Source organism: Culicoides brevitarsis, chromosome 2 (assembly GCF_036172545.1).
Source record: "Culicoides brevitarsis isolate CSIRO-B50_1 chromosome 2, AGI_CSIRO_Cbre_v1, whole genome shotgun sequence".
Classification (NCBI taxonomy): domain Eukaryota; kingdom Metazoa; phylum Arthropoda; class Insecta; order Diptera; family Ceratopogonidae; genus Culicoides; species Culicoides brevitarsis.
The window spans coordinates 6,292,744-6,311,058 of NC_087086.1; the positions used below are offsets into that span (position 1 = coordinate 6,292,744).

Genomic DNA, 18,315 nt, shown 5'->3' on the forward strand with positions numbered 1-18,315 from the left:
AAATTTAGAAATGATTTTTCAAATTTTGAAATAATTCATTTTAATTCATCTCGAATTTTTTTTTAGATCTCGAAATGAACTCTTAGATCTCCGAATGAATTTTTAGAATTTGAAATGAATTTTTTATTTTTCAAAATGAACTTGTTACTTCTCTAAATAAAATTTTGAGCCTCAAAATGAAAATTTTTCGCTTGCGAAAAAAAAATTTATATCTTGAAATGAACTTTACAGGCTAAATAAATTTTTAGTTTTTGAAATGAAGATTTTAAGTTTTCAATGTTAAGTTTAAGCTCTCGAAATGAACATTTAAAAAAAAAATTTTTAGATTTAAAAAAAAAATTTCGATTCTAAAATTTTTAGATCTCGAATGAATTTTTTATCATTAAAAAAAAATTGCAGCTATCAAAATGAACTTTTCAGCTCTCGAAATAAAATTTTTAGATCTCGAATTGATCATATTAAACTTTAAATAATTTTCGAACACACCCCAATGTCAAACCAACTCAACCTCAAATTATTTTCCGAACACACCTCACTGCTCAAACGTCATAAACGTCACTTCTCCACGTTTCTTTCTTTTTAGCCAGCTTTTTGAGTAGAAGGTATGGAGTTTCTCGTATTTTCGCAAAATAATCCACAAAAAATCGTTCAAAACTCGTCAATTTTCGTGTTAAAATGACTTTTCCATCGCGCTTCAACTTTATATTGTGTTAGAATCTCACAAAAACTTGCATTAAACACGAAAATTCACGTCAAAATATTTGTGCGGAAAACATCATGGACCCCATTGTAATTGATTTTTTTCAATTTTAGGCAAATCTGTCAAGATGCAACTCCATATTCGTGGTCAAAACAATCATGTGTTGGAAGTCCAACCAACGGAAACTATTGGAGAAATCAAAGTAAGTAACCGGCAACGAAAAGTGCAAAGCTTTTACCGCAGAATTCTAGCAAGGGAATATAAAAATTAAATCTATATCATCCCTTTCCAAATCTCTGCCAGAGTGAATCGGTTCTGTTTGAGTCGTAATTGGCCTCTTTTGTGGAGGAATCTGATTACGATATTAGGAAGACCCGTACATTTGACCAAAAAGGAAATAATTGTGAAAAAAATTTGCATTTTTGACGCCTTGGCTGTGAGTTTTGATGCGATTTGCAGTTCTAGTCAGATTAAAATGTTTGAAAAAGTGACTTTTGATCCTCCGTTTAGGCTGCTAAAGCAAAATATTATCAATTTACGATTAATTCTGTGACTTTTTTCCATTTTTATGAAAAAATTCATCAAAAAATCAAACATTTTTTTGCTTCAATAGGCAAAAAAAGAAAATTTTTGTGAAAATTTTGAACTTTAACGTCAAAACTCAAGCCGCCTCAGTTGAAATTAAATGCTAAAAATTAAATTTGCAGTTCTAGTCAGATCAAAACGTTAGATTTAGTGACTTTTGATCCTCCGTTTAGGCTGCTAGAGTAAAAAATTTTAAAATTACGATTTATTCTGTGACTTATTTCGATTTAAATGAAGTAATTCATCAAACAAATCAAACATTCGACTGTTGTGAGAGATTTTTCACAACAAATTTCTATAAAAAAATCTCTAATTTCCTATTTTTCTTCTTTTTTTTAGCACAAATTGTCAATCCTTGAAGGTATTGATGCCGAAGACTTTACTTTGTCATGCGAAGGCGCCGTTTTGTCCGTTGACAATGTCGTCTCATCCTTGAGCAACGTCGAGCTCGACTTCAATATTCCATTGCTCGGAGGTAAAGTTCACGGATCGTTGGCACGTGCTGGCAAGGTCAAGGGACAAACGCCCAAAGTTGAGAAGCAAGAGAAGAAAAAGAAGAAGACAGGTCGTGCTAAGAGACGTATCCAATTCAACAGACGTTTCGCCAACGTTGTTCAATCTTTCGGTCGTCGTCGCGGACCAAATGCCAACTCTTCATAAGTTGCGAGTTCCGTTTCCGATGAGATAAAAATGAAATACAATTAATTGAAACATCTAAATTTGGATTTTTTGAATGACGCGCGAAAGTGAAAAAGGGCTTCGAGGAACGAAATTAATGAAAAAGTGACAAAAATTTTAATTTTTAGAGGAAATTTTTATAAAATTACGAATTCAAGTTATTTTTTCATGATTTTTTGACAAATTTTCCTCGAAATTTATCATCTAGCTTCTTTTTTAATACTAAATTTTTTGATTTTTAAAAAATTTTTAATTTTGTTTTTTCAAATTTTTTATAAAATTTTCGAGTTTTATCTTAAAATTGAATTTTTTGATTAATTTTGAGACATAAATTTAAATTTTTTTAGATTGAAATTATAAAGTTTCGTTAAAAAAATTAAAAATTCGTAAAAAAAACATTTTTTTTCAAATTTTTCTCACAATTTTCTTATAAAAAAATATTTTATTAAAATTTTGATTAAAAATTCAGCCTTCAATAATCTTAATTTCCTCTAAAACTTCTTCCTCAGTACTAAAATCGATCAAATCCTCTTCGACATGATGCAATTCCCCATGCGGCGTCGGCGAAATCCTCAAAATGATGCAATCTGTCCTTTGTTCGATGGATGTCGAAGGCTCAGGATTTCTCGTCTTCCTTTTCCTGCCTCGCGTTTCCTTCTTTGGCTCGTGCGTTCTTATGTGCTCATCCAAATGTGACTTTTTAAAGAATTTCGCACAAACGGGACAAATTACTTTTTGCGCTACTCGCTTAAAAATCACTCCGTAGTCGTATCGCAGGTAATATTGTGCTGATCGTGCCTCCTTCAGACTTCCAATTTCGACTTTTTCGATCAATTTCAGCGCTCGCTCTTCCGTTTCCGGGTAATATGTTGACAGATAAAGTTGGAGTTCTTCGAAATTCTCGCGACTGAATTCACGAGCGACGACTTTTTCGACGAGCGCGTCCTCAGTATCGACAACGGTGACTTCGTTAGTAGCTGAAGGCACAGGAATTGGCTCTACAAGGTCATTTTTGTCATTTTTTTCGACAAGAACAACGACAGACGAGCGTTTTTTCGGTAAATGTTCCTGATGATGTCTTTGGTTGAGGAGATCTGCAACGGCGGCGATGCATTCCGCGCACTCTAACACTAATTTGCTGTGAGATTTTTTGTAATGCAGATCGAGAGATTGCTTATTTGTGAATTCTTGACGACAATCCGGGAAGTTACAGATGTGAGGATTTACCATTTTTCGAAAATCATTGGGAAATTTGAGAAATTTCGGTTTCAATGGATTTTTTTGTTTACAAATATTAAAGTTAGGCCGATACAAATATCAAAAATGTTTCCAATATAATCCTATTTTTTTTTTTTTTGAGAAATAATAAATTGAAGAATCGTGAAAAATTTTATTTGTTCGAAAATTGAGAAAATATGAATGGAAATCATCTTCAGAATGACTTTTTATTCAGTTTCAAGCTTAAAATTGCTCAAAAATTGACTTGCAAAATTTTTCACGATTTTAATTCAGCATGAGGAAGATATTTAAAAATCTTTATTAAAACTCCTGAATCGATAACGGAGTATTATTCAAATTACAAATCCAATTTGTGTGAAATTTTTTTTTATTTTTTTTTTATTTTTTTTAACTTTTAATTTTATTTAATATTTTTAATTTAATTTTTTTGATTTTATTTATTTAATTTTATTTTTTTAATTTAATTTATTAATTTTTTTTAATTTTAATAATATTTTTATTTTTTTTAATATTTTTAATTTAACAAAAGTTGTATTTTTAATTCTGAATGTTTCAAATGAAAAATTTATTTAAAATGAGAAAATAATTTTATTTTTTTATTGAATTTTCATGAAATTTTCAGGATTTTCAAATAAAAAACTCAAAAATTGAACTTGCAAAATTTATCACGATTTTAATTCAGCATGAGGAAAAAAATGCCCTCAGAATTTATTTTAAAATCATGCTTCGTGAATGGAAAGCAATTTTTCAGACAAAACAAATTTTTTCAGTTTGCTTAAATTTTCTGAAAATGACTTCAAAATTCACGATTTTAATTATTTCTATTTGAAAATTTTGATTTTTTTTAAATTTAAATTTTGAAATTTTTTGATCATTTTCAAAAAATTTGTAAAAAAATTTAAAAATTTTTGAAAATTAATTTTTTATAATTTTTAATTTTAATTTTTTAAAAATTTTATTTTTAAATTAATTCAGAAAATTTATTATTTAAATTTTTAAAAACTAATTTTTGAGAATTTTTAAAAGGAAATTGGAAGAAAAATCTAACAAAAAAAATTAAATATTTCGTACAATTTTTTAAAAAACAACATTTTTTTATGTTTAAATTCATTCAAAAAGTTCAAAAATATTTTTTTTTTCTTTCTGAACTTTAAAATAAAAAGTTTACAATCAAAAAAAAAATATTCGCAAATGTGGATTTTTCAATTTTTAAAAATTCATATTAAAAGCTACAAATGAAAATTATTTTTTTATTTTAAAAAAAAATCGAGAAAAATTTTAAAAAATTTTTAAACAATATTTTTTAAATTTTATCAAAATTTGATTAAAAAATAAATTTTCACCATTTTGGATCAAAAATATAATTTCTACTTCACTATTTTTTTTAAAAATGCCCAACGCTAAATAATGTTATTTTTCCAAAGCTAAATTTTATAATTTTTTTAAATTTCGTAAAAGTAGTACAAAAAAATTCAATTAAAAAAATATTTTATTTTTTAATTTAATTTTTATTTCTCCAATTCGACAAAATCTGAGGGGGGGAGACAAAAAAATGGATATATTAAATTTATTCGCCTTAATTTAATTTATTCGACAAATTTATTCGACATTTCGACAAAATTTCAAAATTTTTAGAGGCTTTTTTAAATTTTTCAAAAAAAAAGAAATAAATTAGAACATTTTTGATTATTGTAACAGCCTCAAATCCCATTTCTTGTTAATTCAATCAAAACAAAATTCAAAAAATTTCCACGATGTTCAGTCTTCGTTTAATTTCTCGAAATTTTATGAGAAAATCTCTTGTCACGCCAAAATCCCTTGAAATTCGTCAATTTTGCGATGAAACTCCGCGCGCACTGCGAAGCACAAAAGCCAAATCCAAACGACAAACCTCCCAATACTTCGTGGACCAAAAAAGAGTTCGTTGCATTGCCGGCAAGGGAGGCGACGGATGCATTTCGTTCCTCAGCGTTTATCGCAAGGAATTCGCAGGACCCGATGGAGCAGATGGCGGAAACGGAGGTCACGTGATTTTCGAAGCAACCACAGATATTCGTGATTTGCATCACATTCCGCCCGTTTTGCAAGCTGCGGACGGCGAAAAAGGCATGAACAAAAATTGTTCGGGCAAAAATGCGCAACACTTGAATGTCAAAGTCCCGCTTGGCACTGTGATTCGAAATGACCTTGGAAAAGTCGTCGGGGACTTGGATGAAGACGGAAGCATGTTCATAGCTGCTCGCGGAGGCGCCGGCGGCAAAGGAAACACATATTTCGCATCAGCGACGACACAAGCCCCGCAAATTGCCGAACACGGAGCTCAGGGAGAAGACATCACGTACAAGCTGGAGATTAAAACAATGGCTGAAATTGGTCTAATTGGATTTCCGAATGCGGGAAAAAGTACTTTGTTGAATGCGATTACACGAGCAAAGCCAAAAGTAGCTTCGTACCCCTTTACAACGCTCAAACCGCACGTCGGCATGGTCCAATATGACGATTACGAACAAATAGCGATTGCTGACCTGCCTGGATTGATTCCCGGATCGGCGGAAAATAAAGGACTTGGGATCCAATTTTTGAAACATGTCGAAAGATGCGCTGCTTTGCTGTTCATCGTCGATGCTTCAATCGAGGAGCCTTGGAAATGCTACGAAACACTATTGGAAGAGCTCAAAAAGTTCAGTCCCGAGCTATTGACGAGATCAAGACTGATAGTTGCAAATAAAATTGACTTGCCCGAAGCCAAAGACAATATCGAAGCACTAAAAAGTCACGTAGATGCTCCTGTAATCTGCATTTCCGCCAAACAAGGCATCAATGTGACAGAATTATTAGCGGAAATTCGTCGATTGTACGATAACGATCGCGAATTACAAGCAAGTGACTCGAATTCGAGCTGAAATTTCATTAAAAATTAGTTTTTTCAAGTGTATTTAAGAATATTTCTCTTTTTTTTCATAAATTTCAACAGAAAACTGGGTTAAAATGTGTCATCGCGTTACTTGAGTTGGTTAGAAGTGGTTGGTATGTCAGCGGGATGCGATTTTCCCGTGATTTCTGTTGCTACAGTGCTCGTACTTTGTTGCACCAAGGCCTGTAAATTGCGGATTTCGGTAACGGACTTGCTGAAACTCGCGGATAAGCCGTCACTTGATGTTTGGGAGAGCGACAGAGGCGATGAGGCATGATCCAATGAGCCTGCGGTGATTTCGCTGACACCTCCGCGCTCAGAATCCGGCGATAAAGCTGTCATATTGACGGGCGATCTGTTTTTGTATAATTCCAAAATGTGTTCGTCTTTGCGGAGCATGATCGCCTTTTGTGCCGTGTATTTTTTCTCGAGGGCGTTGATTTTTTCCTCGTATTCTTCTTTCGTGCGTTTCAAATCGCGCTTCAGATCGGCCGAGATGACGTCACGACGTGTCAATTGGTTCTCCAGATCGGTGACTTTCAGTAAAGCCGTTTCCAAGCTGGATTTTTTCGACTCGAGAGCAGCTTTGAGGTTGCTAATTTCCTCCATGTAACTCTCTTGCAGCAACGAAATTTTGTAGTCTTTTGCGTCGAGAAGCCCGATACTCGAGAATTTCTCTTTGCACTTGAGCTGCACTTCGCCCATCATGATAACTTCGGATTGCAGGTGATTCAGTTCGTCTTTGTAGCGATTTACGAGTTCTGCTTGGATCATCATTTGTCGCAATTCGTTTTTCACGTCGAACAGTTCGCCGCGTGCTTTTTCCAGTTCCAAATGCGTTTCTTTCTTTTCGCGCGAATATTCGGCATTTTCCGCACGCAGTTGCTCGACGAGGGCACGCAACTTTTGATTTTCCTCATTTTCCACGTGATACTTGTTCCGGAACACTTCAGTCTCTTTCAGCATCTCCTGTTCGCGCAAATTGAACGTGTACCGCAACTTCGTTAGCTGATCATTCACGAGCTGCAAGTCGTTCATGAGGATCTTATTTTGTTCCGTTAGCGATTGGTGACTTTGTTCGTACTGATGGATTTTACGTGTCATGCCGAGCAATCGACGATTTCGGTCGGCGTGCACTTCGCGACGATGCTTTTCGTATTGCAGCTGCAAATGGATCAGATTCAGACTTTCTTTGTATTCGTCGACGGTTTTTACGGCACCTGAGCCTCCAATGTTGCGCGTTCCTGCGATTTCGATGACTTTGTCGAGCAGCTCGTACGGCGATTTTAAACTTTTGATTTTTGCGTCGATGGAAGGCAACGAATTGCGCGATTTTATTTCTTTTTCCTCGTTTATCGTTGCCGACATGAGACCGTCGTACGGTTGATCGAAGACAGTTTTTACGGTTTGCACGGAGGCATCAGTTCGACCGAAGGCGCCGCTGCTTTTTGTGAGAAGATCGTCACGAATTTGCTGCAAGAGCTTCTTCGAATGCTGACTTGGGGGTTTGTCGTTGCGTTTGTTGCTCGAAGATTTTGATTCGCGACGCAAATCGTAGATGGGGGTTGAATCTGCGGCATTTAAAGACATCCGAGGACACGAATTGAAACGTCTGAAAAGAGAAAATTGAGAAAAAAAAAAATTATTAAAAAATTTACAAAAACTTATTTTCATGATAAATATTTTATAAATTTTAAAGTTTTTGCTTAAATTTTAATTTTCGAGAAAATTTGAATATTTTTATAATTTTTTTTATATGATTTTAAACCAAAAGTATTCTAAAAAATAAAATTTTAAATTTCTTAAATTGAAAAAAATAATTTTTTTCGAAAAAATTTTTAGTTTTTGATTCTTGTGAAAGTCTAAAAATGATAAATTTTAATCAAATTTTACAAAAATTAATCAAAAAATTTTTTAAGATTAAGATTTTTTCAAAATTTTCATAAAAATTTTACTTTCAAATATAGTTGAAGTATTGAAATTCTTAATTTGAATTCAATTTTTACAAGTTCACTTAAACCTAAAATTTTTGTAAAAAATTTAAATTTTAAATATTAAAAAAAAATTATCTAACAATTGAAAAAATTAATAAAAAAATCTAAAATAGAAAATTTAAAAAAAATTAACATAAAATTTTAATAACAAAATTTAATTTAAAAAAATAATTTTTCTTTCAAAAACATTTAAATATTCAAAAAAGTTAAAAAACCTTAATTTTAAAACTAATTTTAAAATATTTGAAAAAAAATTTCAACTTTTAAAAAATTTCAATTTTTTTTTTTGAAAAGAAATTTTCGAAATTATTTTTTTTTTAATTTAAATTTTTTTTTTTATTATTAAATTTTTTCAAAAATAAAAAAAAAAATTAAAATTTACTTTTCAAAAAAAAAAAATTATTCAAATTAAAAAATTAATCAAAAAATAACTTGAAAATTTTAATTTTTATCAAAAAATTGTCAAATTTATTATTTTCATTTTGAAAAAATTTCAACTTCAACTTAAATTAATTTATATTTTATTTCGGAAAAACTTTAACTTTTGAATCTTTTAAAATTCTAATAAAATTATATTCTGAATAAAATTTAAAATTCGGAATATAATATTTTTTTTAAAAATTCTCTTAACTTTCAAAATTAAAAAATAAATTTTTCTTTCAAAAATTTCAAAAAAGTTTGATTAAAACAAAATCAAAAATAAAAAATTCGTAAAAAATAATTTTAATAAAAAATTAAATAAAATTATGTTACTCAATTACTCAAAATATAATTTAAAAAAAAATTAAAAATTTTTTTTTGAAATCTGTAATTTTTCAACAAATTAAATTCTTACCTAATTCTCGTTTGTTTATTCCCGCGCGTCACCATAATATTTCCATGCGCATCGGGACTCGTTCCTGCACTAAAACTCGCATCTTCAATGCAATTACTGACCAATCTCAATCGATTCACTTTATTTTTCAGCTCATACACCGACCGCGAAAACGGAATATGCAAACCGCCCACGCTACAAGGCGACGATCCCTCATTCTCAAAATTCGCCATCATGTCATCCGCAACTGGCTTCACCGGGACATCCATTGGTCTGCTATTAATCACCCGAACTTCCTGATCTTCCTTGTCTTCATCGGCATTTCCAACTGTGGGCGGCGAAACAACCATTTTACTCTGCTTCAAATGATTCACCGCGATGCTTCTGTCATCCATGAGTTTCATCAACCGCTGATTCGTTCCCGTATTTTGGTCTTGAATTTCCGCCGCGGAAAAGCGAAACGGCGACGAATCCTTCTTCAAGGGCGACGACGGTTGCGACGTGTTCCAAATCGCCCGCGCAATTGTCGAATTTGTCGGTAACGAATGCACATTTTTGACATTATCCTTCATGGGGGTCGTTTCGGGTGTCGCTTCAACGGCAGCTTCGGGCGGCGACGAGCTATCCGAGTGTTGTTGTTGCTGCGAATTGGGCGGTTGCATGCCAAAATTGTGCAAATTTGGTGTCGGTGTCGATGTGTGAGACGATAAAGCGCCCGTTGGAGGAGGCGTTGCATGAACCACGTTACTCGGACTCCAAATACTTTCGAATTTGTCGTTTTGGATAGATGCCAGAGCCTTGTTATTGGGTAACATGAGGTCACTTACGCGAATTGTGGCGCCCGAAGAGTCTGAAAGTAGCAATGGGACAGGCGTGAGATGTCGTGTCGTGCAATCATTGACGAAATCTTGCGGTCTTTCGTTATATTCCAACGAGAGACGAGCACATTCGAAGACAACGTCATGCGGCTCCATCTTTTTCCAACGTGCGGGACTAATTTCAGTCTCTTTTGTCGCCGTCATGATCAACGGATGAAGTTTAACTGTGTCAATAAGCCCTTTAATCGTGTGTTGGTAGATGGATTGCTTGTCCTTGTTGGCGATATAGTGCGTTTTAATGTAATCCATAAAGTTGCACGGATACATCCCATAAAGACGCGTAAAGAGAAAAATCAATCCGATCTGCAAATTCAAATGTTCGACTTCGTTCAACACTTGCGAGTCTTTCCACGCTGCCAAATGCCCAAAAACGTCGAATAAATCGTGCAAATATTGAGCTACGGACGATGGCACAATCGGTAACAGGGCAATAATTGACCACAGCGCTGACATGTAAATCACGACGTCATTATCGTTCTTCAGCAACTTCAAAATTTCGCGCAGCAAACCGTGATTCGTCACTTTGTACAGCCACGTTGGGTTCGCTCGCACCAAATACCCGAAGACATTCAGTGCCATTTGTTTGTTATTCGACACGCCACGCGTATCTTTTTCGCGCATCAACTCGCACAACCGATCAAAGATGAATTTGTCATGCGGTTGACTCACTTTTGCCAAGACATCGAGCACCCGTTCCGACATTGTGTGACTGTAGTAGTCGATGAAGCCGTGCACGAGCCACGAATCTTTCGTCATGTTGAACACTTCGACGAGTTTCCGTTTGGATTCCTCGATATTTTGCTGGTTGTTGGTGTTGTCGAGATCCTCGAAGAGCTGTGTCACCGATTCCATCTTCGTCGTCGTCGTCTACGCAGGGAAAATTCTACTACGAGCAATTTCTGCGGAAAAATTAAAATTTTAGTTTAAATTCGAGTGAAATTTGATGCGGGACGTACTTGTCGTGTTATTTTTGCACTATTTTGCTAGTTTTTAGCGATCCCAGAGACGGAAAGACCCCTTTTAAGCAACATCAATTTTCTATTGTTTTGGTTTAAGTTGCAAATTTTCCCATATGGATGTCACGAGGAACGGAGACCAACAACAAATATTCAACTTTAATTCTCATCGCCGTTGATTTTTATTAAATTTCAATTTTTTAGTCTTTGAGTGTTTTAAAAATTTTAAAAATTGAAATTAAATTAAATTAAAATATTGTAATTTTTCCAAAATATTTTTTTTCATTGTACGATTTTATCATATGAGGAGCCAAAATCGTACTTTTTTTCTCAAGTCAATTTTCAACCAACTTTTGATGGGTTTCAAAGCTAAAAGTTAATAAATATTCATTCTAAAGTTGATTTTCATTGATATCTGATCGATTTTTGACGAAATAAAAAAAAAGTACGATTTTATCATATGAGGAGCAAAAATCGTACTTTTTTTTTCTCAAGTCAATTTTCAACCAACTTTTGATGGGTTTCAAAGCTAAAAGTTAATAAATATTCATTCTAAAGTTCATTTCCATTGATATCTGATCGATTTTTGATGAAATAAAAAAAAGTACGATTTTATCATATGAGGAGCAAAAATCGTACTTTTTTTCTCAAGTCAATTTTCAACCAACTTTTGATGGGTTTCAAAGCTAAAAGTTAATAAATATTCATTCTAAAGTTGATTTTCATTGATATCTGATCGATTTTTGATGAAATAAAAAAAAGTACGATTTTATCATATGAGGAGCAAAAATCGTACTTTTTTTCTCAAGTCAATTTTCAACCAACTTTTGATGGGTTTCAAAGCTAAAAGTTAATAAATATTCATTCTAAAGTTCATTTCCATTGATATCTGATCGATTTTTGATGAAATAAAAAAAAAGTACGATTTTATCATATGAGGAGCAAAAATCGTACTTTTTTTCTCAAGTCAATTTTCAACCAACTTTTGATGGGTTTCAAAGCTAAAAGTTAATAAATATTCATTCTAAAGTTCATTTCCATTGATATCTGATCGATTTTTGATGAAATAAAAAAAAGTACGATTTTATCATATGAGGAGCAAAAATCGTACTTTTTTTCTCAAGTCAATTTTCAACCAACTTTTGATGGGTTTCAAAGCTAAAAGTTAATAAATATTCATTCTAAAGTTCATTTCCATTGATATCTGATCGATTTTTGACGAAATAAAAAAAAGTACGATTTTATCATATGAGGAGCAAAAATCGTACTTTTTTTCTCAAGTCAATTTTCAACCAACTTTTGATGGGTTTCAAAGCTAAAAGTTAATAAATATTCATTCTAAAGTTCATTTCCATTGATATCTGATCGATTTTTGACGAAATAAAAAAAAGTACGATTTTATCATATGAGGAGCAAAAATCGTACTTTTTTTCTCAAGTCAATTTTCAACCAACTTTTGATGGGTTTCAAAGCTAAAAGTTAATAAATATTCATTCTAAAGTTCATTTCCATTGATATCTGATCGATTTTTGACGAAATAAAAAAAAGTACGATTTTATCATATGAGGAGCAAAAATCGTACTTTTTTTCTCAAGTCAATTTTCAACCAACTTTTGATGGGTTTCAAAGCTAAAAGTTAATAAATATTCATTCTAAAGTTCATTTCCATTGATATCTGATCGATTTTTGATGAAATAAAAAAAAGTACGATTTTATCATATGAGGAGCAAAAATCGTACTTTTTTTCTCAAGTCAATTTTCAACCAACTTTTGATGGGTTTCAAAGCTAAAAGTTAATAAATATTCATTCTAAAGTTCATTTCCATTGATATCTGATCGATTTTTGATGAAATAAAAAAAAGTACGATTTTATCATATGAGGAGCAAAAATCGTACTTTTTTTCTCAAGTCAATTTTCAACCAACTTTTGATGGGTTTCAAAGCTAAAAGTTAATAAATATTCATTCTAAAGTTGATTTCCATTGATATCTGATCGATTTTTGATGAAATAAAAAAAAGTACGATTTTATCATATGAGGAGCAAAAATCGTACTTTTTTTCTCAAGTCAATTTTCAACCAACTTTTGATGGGTTTCAAAGCTAAAAGTTAATAAATATTCATTCTAAAGTTCATTTCCATTGATATCTGATCGATTTTTGATGAAATAAAAAAAAAGTACGATTTTATCATATGAGGAGCAAAAATCGTACTTTTTTTCTCAAGTCAATTTTCAACCAACTTTTGATGGGTTTCAAAGCTAAAAGTTAATAAATATTCATTCTAAAGTTCATTTCCATTGATATCTGATCGATTTTTGATGAAATAAAAAAAAGTACGATTTTATCATATGAGGAGCAAAAATCGTACTTTTTTTCTCAAGTCAATTTTCAACCAACTTTTGATGGGTTTCAAAGCTAAAAGTTAATAAATATTCATTCTAAAGTTGATTTTCATTGATATCTGATCGATTTTTGACGAAATAAAAAAAAGTACGATTTTATCATATGAGGAGCAAAAATCGTACTTTTTTTCTCAAGTCAATTTTCAACCAACTTTTGATGGGTTTCAAAGCTAAAAGTTAATAAATATTCATAAAATATTCATGAAATAAAAAAAAGTACGATTTTATCATATGAGGAGCAAAAATCGTACTTTTTTTTCAAGTCAATTTTCAACCAACTTTTGATGGGTTTCAAAGCTAAAAGTTAATAAATATTCATTCTAAAGTTGATTTTCATTGATATCTGATCGATTTTTGACGAAATAAAAAAAAGTACGATTTTATCATATGAGGAGCAAAAATCGTACTTTTTTTCTCAAGTCAATTTTCAACCAACTTTTGATGGGTTTCAAAGCTAAAAGTTAATAAATATTCATTCTAAAGTTCATTTCCATTGATATCTGATCGATTTTTGATGAAATAAAAAAAAGTACGATTTTATCATATGAGGAGCAAAAATCGTACTTTTTTTCTCAAGTCAATTTTCAACCAACTTTTGATGGGTTTCAAAGCTAAAAGTTAATAAATATTCATTCTAAAGTTGATTTCCATTGATATCTGATCGATTTTTGACGAAATAAAAAAAAGTATGATTTTATCATATGAGGAGCAAAAATCGTACTTTTTTTCTCAAGTCAATTTTCAACCAACTTTTGATGGGTTTCAAAGCTAAAAGTTAATAAATATTCATTCTAAAGTTGATTTCCATTGATATCTGATCGATTTTTGATGAAATAAAAAAAAGTACGATTTTATCATATGAGGAGCAAAAATCGTACTTTTTTTCTCAAGTCAATTTTCAACCAACTTTTGATGGGTTTCAAAGCTAAAAGTTAATAAATATTCATTCTAAAGTTCATTTCCATTGATATCTGATCGATTTTTGATGAAATAAAAAAAAGTACGATTTTATCATATGAGGAGCAAAAATCGTACTTTTTTTCTCAAGTCAATTTTCAACCAACTTTTGATGGGTTTCAAAGCTAAAAGTTAATAAATATTCATTCTAAAGTTCATTTCCATTGATATCTGATCGATTTTTGATGAAATAAAAAAAGTACGATTTTATCATATAATAAAACTATGTTTAAGGAAAAATTTTTTTCATTTTCAATTTTTTGGCAGTTTTGAGTTGTAAAATGATTAAAAATGATAAATTAGAGCCCTTTGACAAGACATCTGAATTTTTTTATACCAATGAGGAGCAAAAATCGTACTTTTTTCTCAAGTCAATTTTCAACCAACTTTTGATGGGTTTCAAAGCTAAAAGTTAATAAATATTCATTCTAAAGTTCATTTCCATTGATATCTGATCGATTTTTGATGAAATAAAAAAAAGTACGATTTATCATTAAAAACAAAACTATGTCAAAGAAAAATTTTTTTTTCAGTTTCAATTTTTTGGCAGTTTTGAGTTATAAAATGATTAAAAATGATAAATTAGAGCCCTCTGACAAATTTCTATCCATTTGGAGCAAGATTTGACTAAAATAGCTTTGACACAGTTTTTGACACAGTTTTTTTGCTCTTGATTTAGTTTTTAAAACAAAACTGTGTCAAAGAAAAATTTTTTTTTCAGTTTCAATTTTTTGGCAGTTTTGAGTTAGAAAATGATTAAAAATGATAAATTAGAGCCCTCTGACAAATTTCTATCCATTTGGAGCAAGATTTGACTAAAATAGCTTTGACACAGTTTTTTTGCTCTTGATTTAGTTTTTAAAACAAAACTGTGTCAAAGAAAAATTTTTTTTTCAGTTTCAATTTTTTGGCAGTTTTGAGTTAGAAAATGATTAAAAATGATAAATTAGAGCCCTCTGACAAATTTCTATCCATTTGGAGCAAGATTTGACTAAAATAGCTTTGACACAGTTTTTGACACAGTTTTTCTCATGATTTAGTTTTTAAAACAAAACTGTGTCAAAGAAAAATTTTTTTTTCAGTTTCAATTTTTTGGCAGTTTTGAGTTAGAAAATGATTAAAAATGATAAATTAGAGCCCTCTGACAAATTTCTATCCATTTGGAGCAAGATTTGACAAAAATTGCTTTGACACAGTTTTTTGCTCTTGATTTAGTTTTTAAAACAAAACTGTGTCAAAGAAAAAAGTTTCAATTTTTTGGCAGTTTTGAGTTAGAAAATGATTAAAAATGATAAATTTTGACGCAAGATTTGAATAAAATAGCTTTGACACAGTTTTTGACACAGTTTTTTTGCTCTTGATTTAGTTTTTAAAACAAAACTGTGTCAAAGAAAAAATTTTTTTTCAGTTTCAATTTTTTGGCAGTTTTGAGTTAGAAAATGATTAAAAATGATAAATTAGAGCCCTCTGACAAATTTCTATCCATTTGGAGCAAGATTTGACTAAAATAGCTTTGACACAGTTTTTGACACAGTTTCTTTGCTCTTGATTTAGTTTTTAAAACAAAACTGTGTCAAAGAAAAATTTTTTTTTTCAGTTTCAATTTTTTGGCAGTTTTGAGTTAGAAAATGATTAAAAATGATAAATTAGAGCCCTTTGACAAATTTTTATCCATTTGGAGCAAGATTTGACAAAAATAGCTTTGACACAGTTTTTGACACAGTTTTTTTGCTCTTGATTTAGTTTTTAAAACAAAACTGTGTCAAAGAAAAAATTTTTTTTCATTTTCAATTTTTTGGCAGTTTTGAGTTGTAAAATGATTAAAAATGATAAATTAGAGCCCTTTGACAAATTTTTATCCATTTGGAGCAAGATTTGACAAAAATAGCTTTGACACAGTTTTTTTGCTCTTGATTTAGTTTTTAAAACAAAACTGTGTCAAAGAAAAATTTTTTTTTCAGTTTCAATTTTTTGGCAGTTTTGAGTTAGAAAATGATTAAAAATGATAAATTAGAGCCCTGACACAGTTTTTTTGCATTTGACAAAACTGTGTCAAAGAAAAATTTTTTTTTCAGTTTCAATTTTTTGGCAGTTTTGAGTTAGAAAATGATTAAAAATGATAAATTAGAGCCCTCTGACAAATTTCTATCCATTTGGAGCAAGATTTGACTAAAATAGCTTTGACACAGTTTTTGACACAGTTTTTTTGCATTTAATTAATTTTTTAAAACAAAACTGTGTCAAAGAAAAATTTTTTTTTCAGTTTCAATTTTTTGGCAGTTTTGAGTTAGAAAATGATTAAAAATGATAAATTAGAGCCCTCTGACAAATTTCTATCCATTTGGAGCAAGATTTGACTAAAATAGCTTTGACACAGTTTTTTTGCTCTTGATTTAGTTTTTAAAACAAAACTGTGTCAAAGAAAAATTTTTTTTTCAGTTTCAATTTTTTGGCAGTTTTGAGTTAGAAAATGATTAAAAATGATAAATTAGAGCCCTCTGACAAATTTCTATCCATTTGGAGCAAGATTTGACTAAAATAGCTTTGACACAGTTTTTGACACAGTTTTTTTTGCTCTTGATTTAGTTTTTAAAACAAAACTGTGTCAAAGAAAAATTTTTTTTTCAGTTTCAATTTTTTGGCAGTTTTGAGTTAGAAAATGATTAAAAATGATAAATTAGAGCCCTCTGACAAATTTCTATCCATTTGGAGCAAGATTTGAATAAAATAGCTTTGACACAGTTTTTGACACAGTTTTTTTGCTCTTGATTTAGTTTTTAAAACAAAACTGTGTCAAAGAAAAATTTTTTTTTCAGTTTCAATTTTTTGGCAGTTTTGAGTTAGAAAATGATTAAAAATGATAAATTAGAGCCCTCTGACAAATTTCTATCCATTTGGAGCAAGATTTGACTAAAATAGCTTTGACACAGTTTTTGACACAGTTTTTTTGCTCTTGATTTAGTTTTTAAAACAAAACTGTGTCAAAGAAAAAATTTTTTTTCAGTTTCAATTTTTTGGCAGTTTTGAGTTAGAAAATGATTAAAAATGATAAATTAGAGCCCTCTGACAAATTTCTATCCATTTGGAGCAAGATTTGACTAAAATAGCTTTGACACAGTTTTTTTGCTCTTGATTTAGTTTTTAAAACAAAACTGTGTCAAAGAAAAATTTTTTTTTTCAGTTTCAATTTTTTGGCAGTTTTGAGTTAGAAAATGATTAAAAATGATAAATTAGAGCCCTTTGACAAATTTTTATCCATTTGGAGCAAGATTTGACAAAAATAGCTTTGACACAGTTTTTTTGCTCTTGATTTAGTTTTTAAAACAAAACTGTGTCAAAGAAAATTTTTTTTTCAGTTTCAATTTTTTGGCAGTTTTGAGTTAGAAAATGATTAAAAATGATAAATTAGAGCCCTCTGACAAATTTCTATCCATTTGGAGCAAGATTTGACTAAAATAGCTTTGACACAGTTTTTGACACAGTTTTGCTCTTGATTTAGTTTTTAAAACAAAACTATGTCAAAGGAAAAAAATTTTTTCATTTTCAATTTTTTGGCAGTTTTGAGTTAGAAAATGATTAAAAAAGATAAATTACGTATATTTTATTTAATTTTCATGACAAAAAAAGGATCAAAAAATAAATTAATTTAAAAAAAAATCGATTCTTGTGTTAAAAAAAGCTTAAAAGTTAATTTTCTCGTAATTCATTCATCCAACTGGCATCACGGATATTAAGCATGCTGCACTTAACTCTTACGGGAAGCGTCAAAGACCAAATACGGTCCATGGTTTCCTTTACATTGACCTTTGTTGCTCTTAAAGTTGTTTTTATGATTACCCGTTGACAAAATTTCTCTAAAGACAGGAGCTTTTTCCCATTAAACTCGGCGATGGCAGTAAATAACGAAAATAATTCGACCAAAAAAATGCATGTTTGAAAATACTTTCGATGTTGCACACAAAAATTACACCATTTTAATGCGAAAATGATGAAAATAGTATTGTCGAGTAAGTGGTAGACAAACTGAAATAAACGTTTAAATTCATCATCTGTGACTACAATTGGTGCTTCATCGATATTTGGCATACGAGAGCCTAACAATATTTCAAAATCTCGCTCATAAATTTTCTTGTCCAGAAAAACTTTTGTTATTTCAACAGCCAATTGCACAGATTCAGCATCTCCATTAACGAGTTTC

At 30.7% G+C, this 18,315-nt stretch overlaps 3 protein-coding genes across 3 annotated transcripts; 2 read left to right on the plus strand and 1 right to left on the minus strand.

Annotated features, from left to right (window-relative positions):
* The first annotated feature begins 539 nt into the window (after positions 1-539).
* On the plus strand, positions 540-1,947 carry LOC134829681 (ubiquitin-like FUBI-ribosomal protein eS30 fusion protein). Its single transcript, XM_063842894.1, has 3 exons — positions 540-602; positions 814-902; positions 1,625-1,947. The coding sequence occupies exons 2-3, from the start codon at positions 828-830 to the stop codon at positions 1,943-1,945; spliced, it is 396 nt and encodes a 131-aa protein (XP_063698964.1). The 5' UTR covers positions 540-602; positions 814-827; the 3' UTR covers positions 1,946-1,947.
* A 2,992-nt stretch (positions 1,948-4,939) lies between these two features.
* Positions 4,940-6,139, plus strand: LOC134830579 (mitochondrial ribosome-associated GTPase 2). Its single transcript, XM_063844113.1, has one exon. The coding sequence runs from the start codon at positions 4,957-4,959 to the stop codon at positions 6,103-6,105; it is 1,149 nt and encodes a 382-aa protein (XP_063700183.1). The 5' UTR covers positions 4,940-4,956; the 3' UTR covers positions 6,106-6,139.
* On the minus strand, positions 6,139-10,866 carry LOC134830578 (hamartin). The gene is made up of 3 exons (XM_063844112.1): positions 10,759-10,866; positions 8,946-10,701; positions 6,139-7,728 (listed from the first exon to the last, which is right to left on the minus strand). Exons 2-3 carry the CDS (start codon positions 10,652-10,654, stop codon positions 6,204-6,206), a joined length of 3,234 nt encoding a protein of 1,077 aa, XP_063700182.1. The 5' UTR covers positions 10,655-10,701; positions 10,759-10,866; the 3' UTR covers positions 6,139-6,203.
* Positions 10,867-18,315: the final 7,449 nt, after the last annotated feature.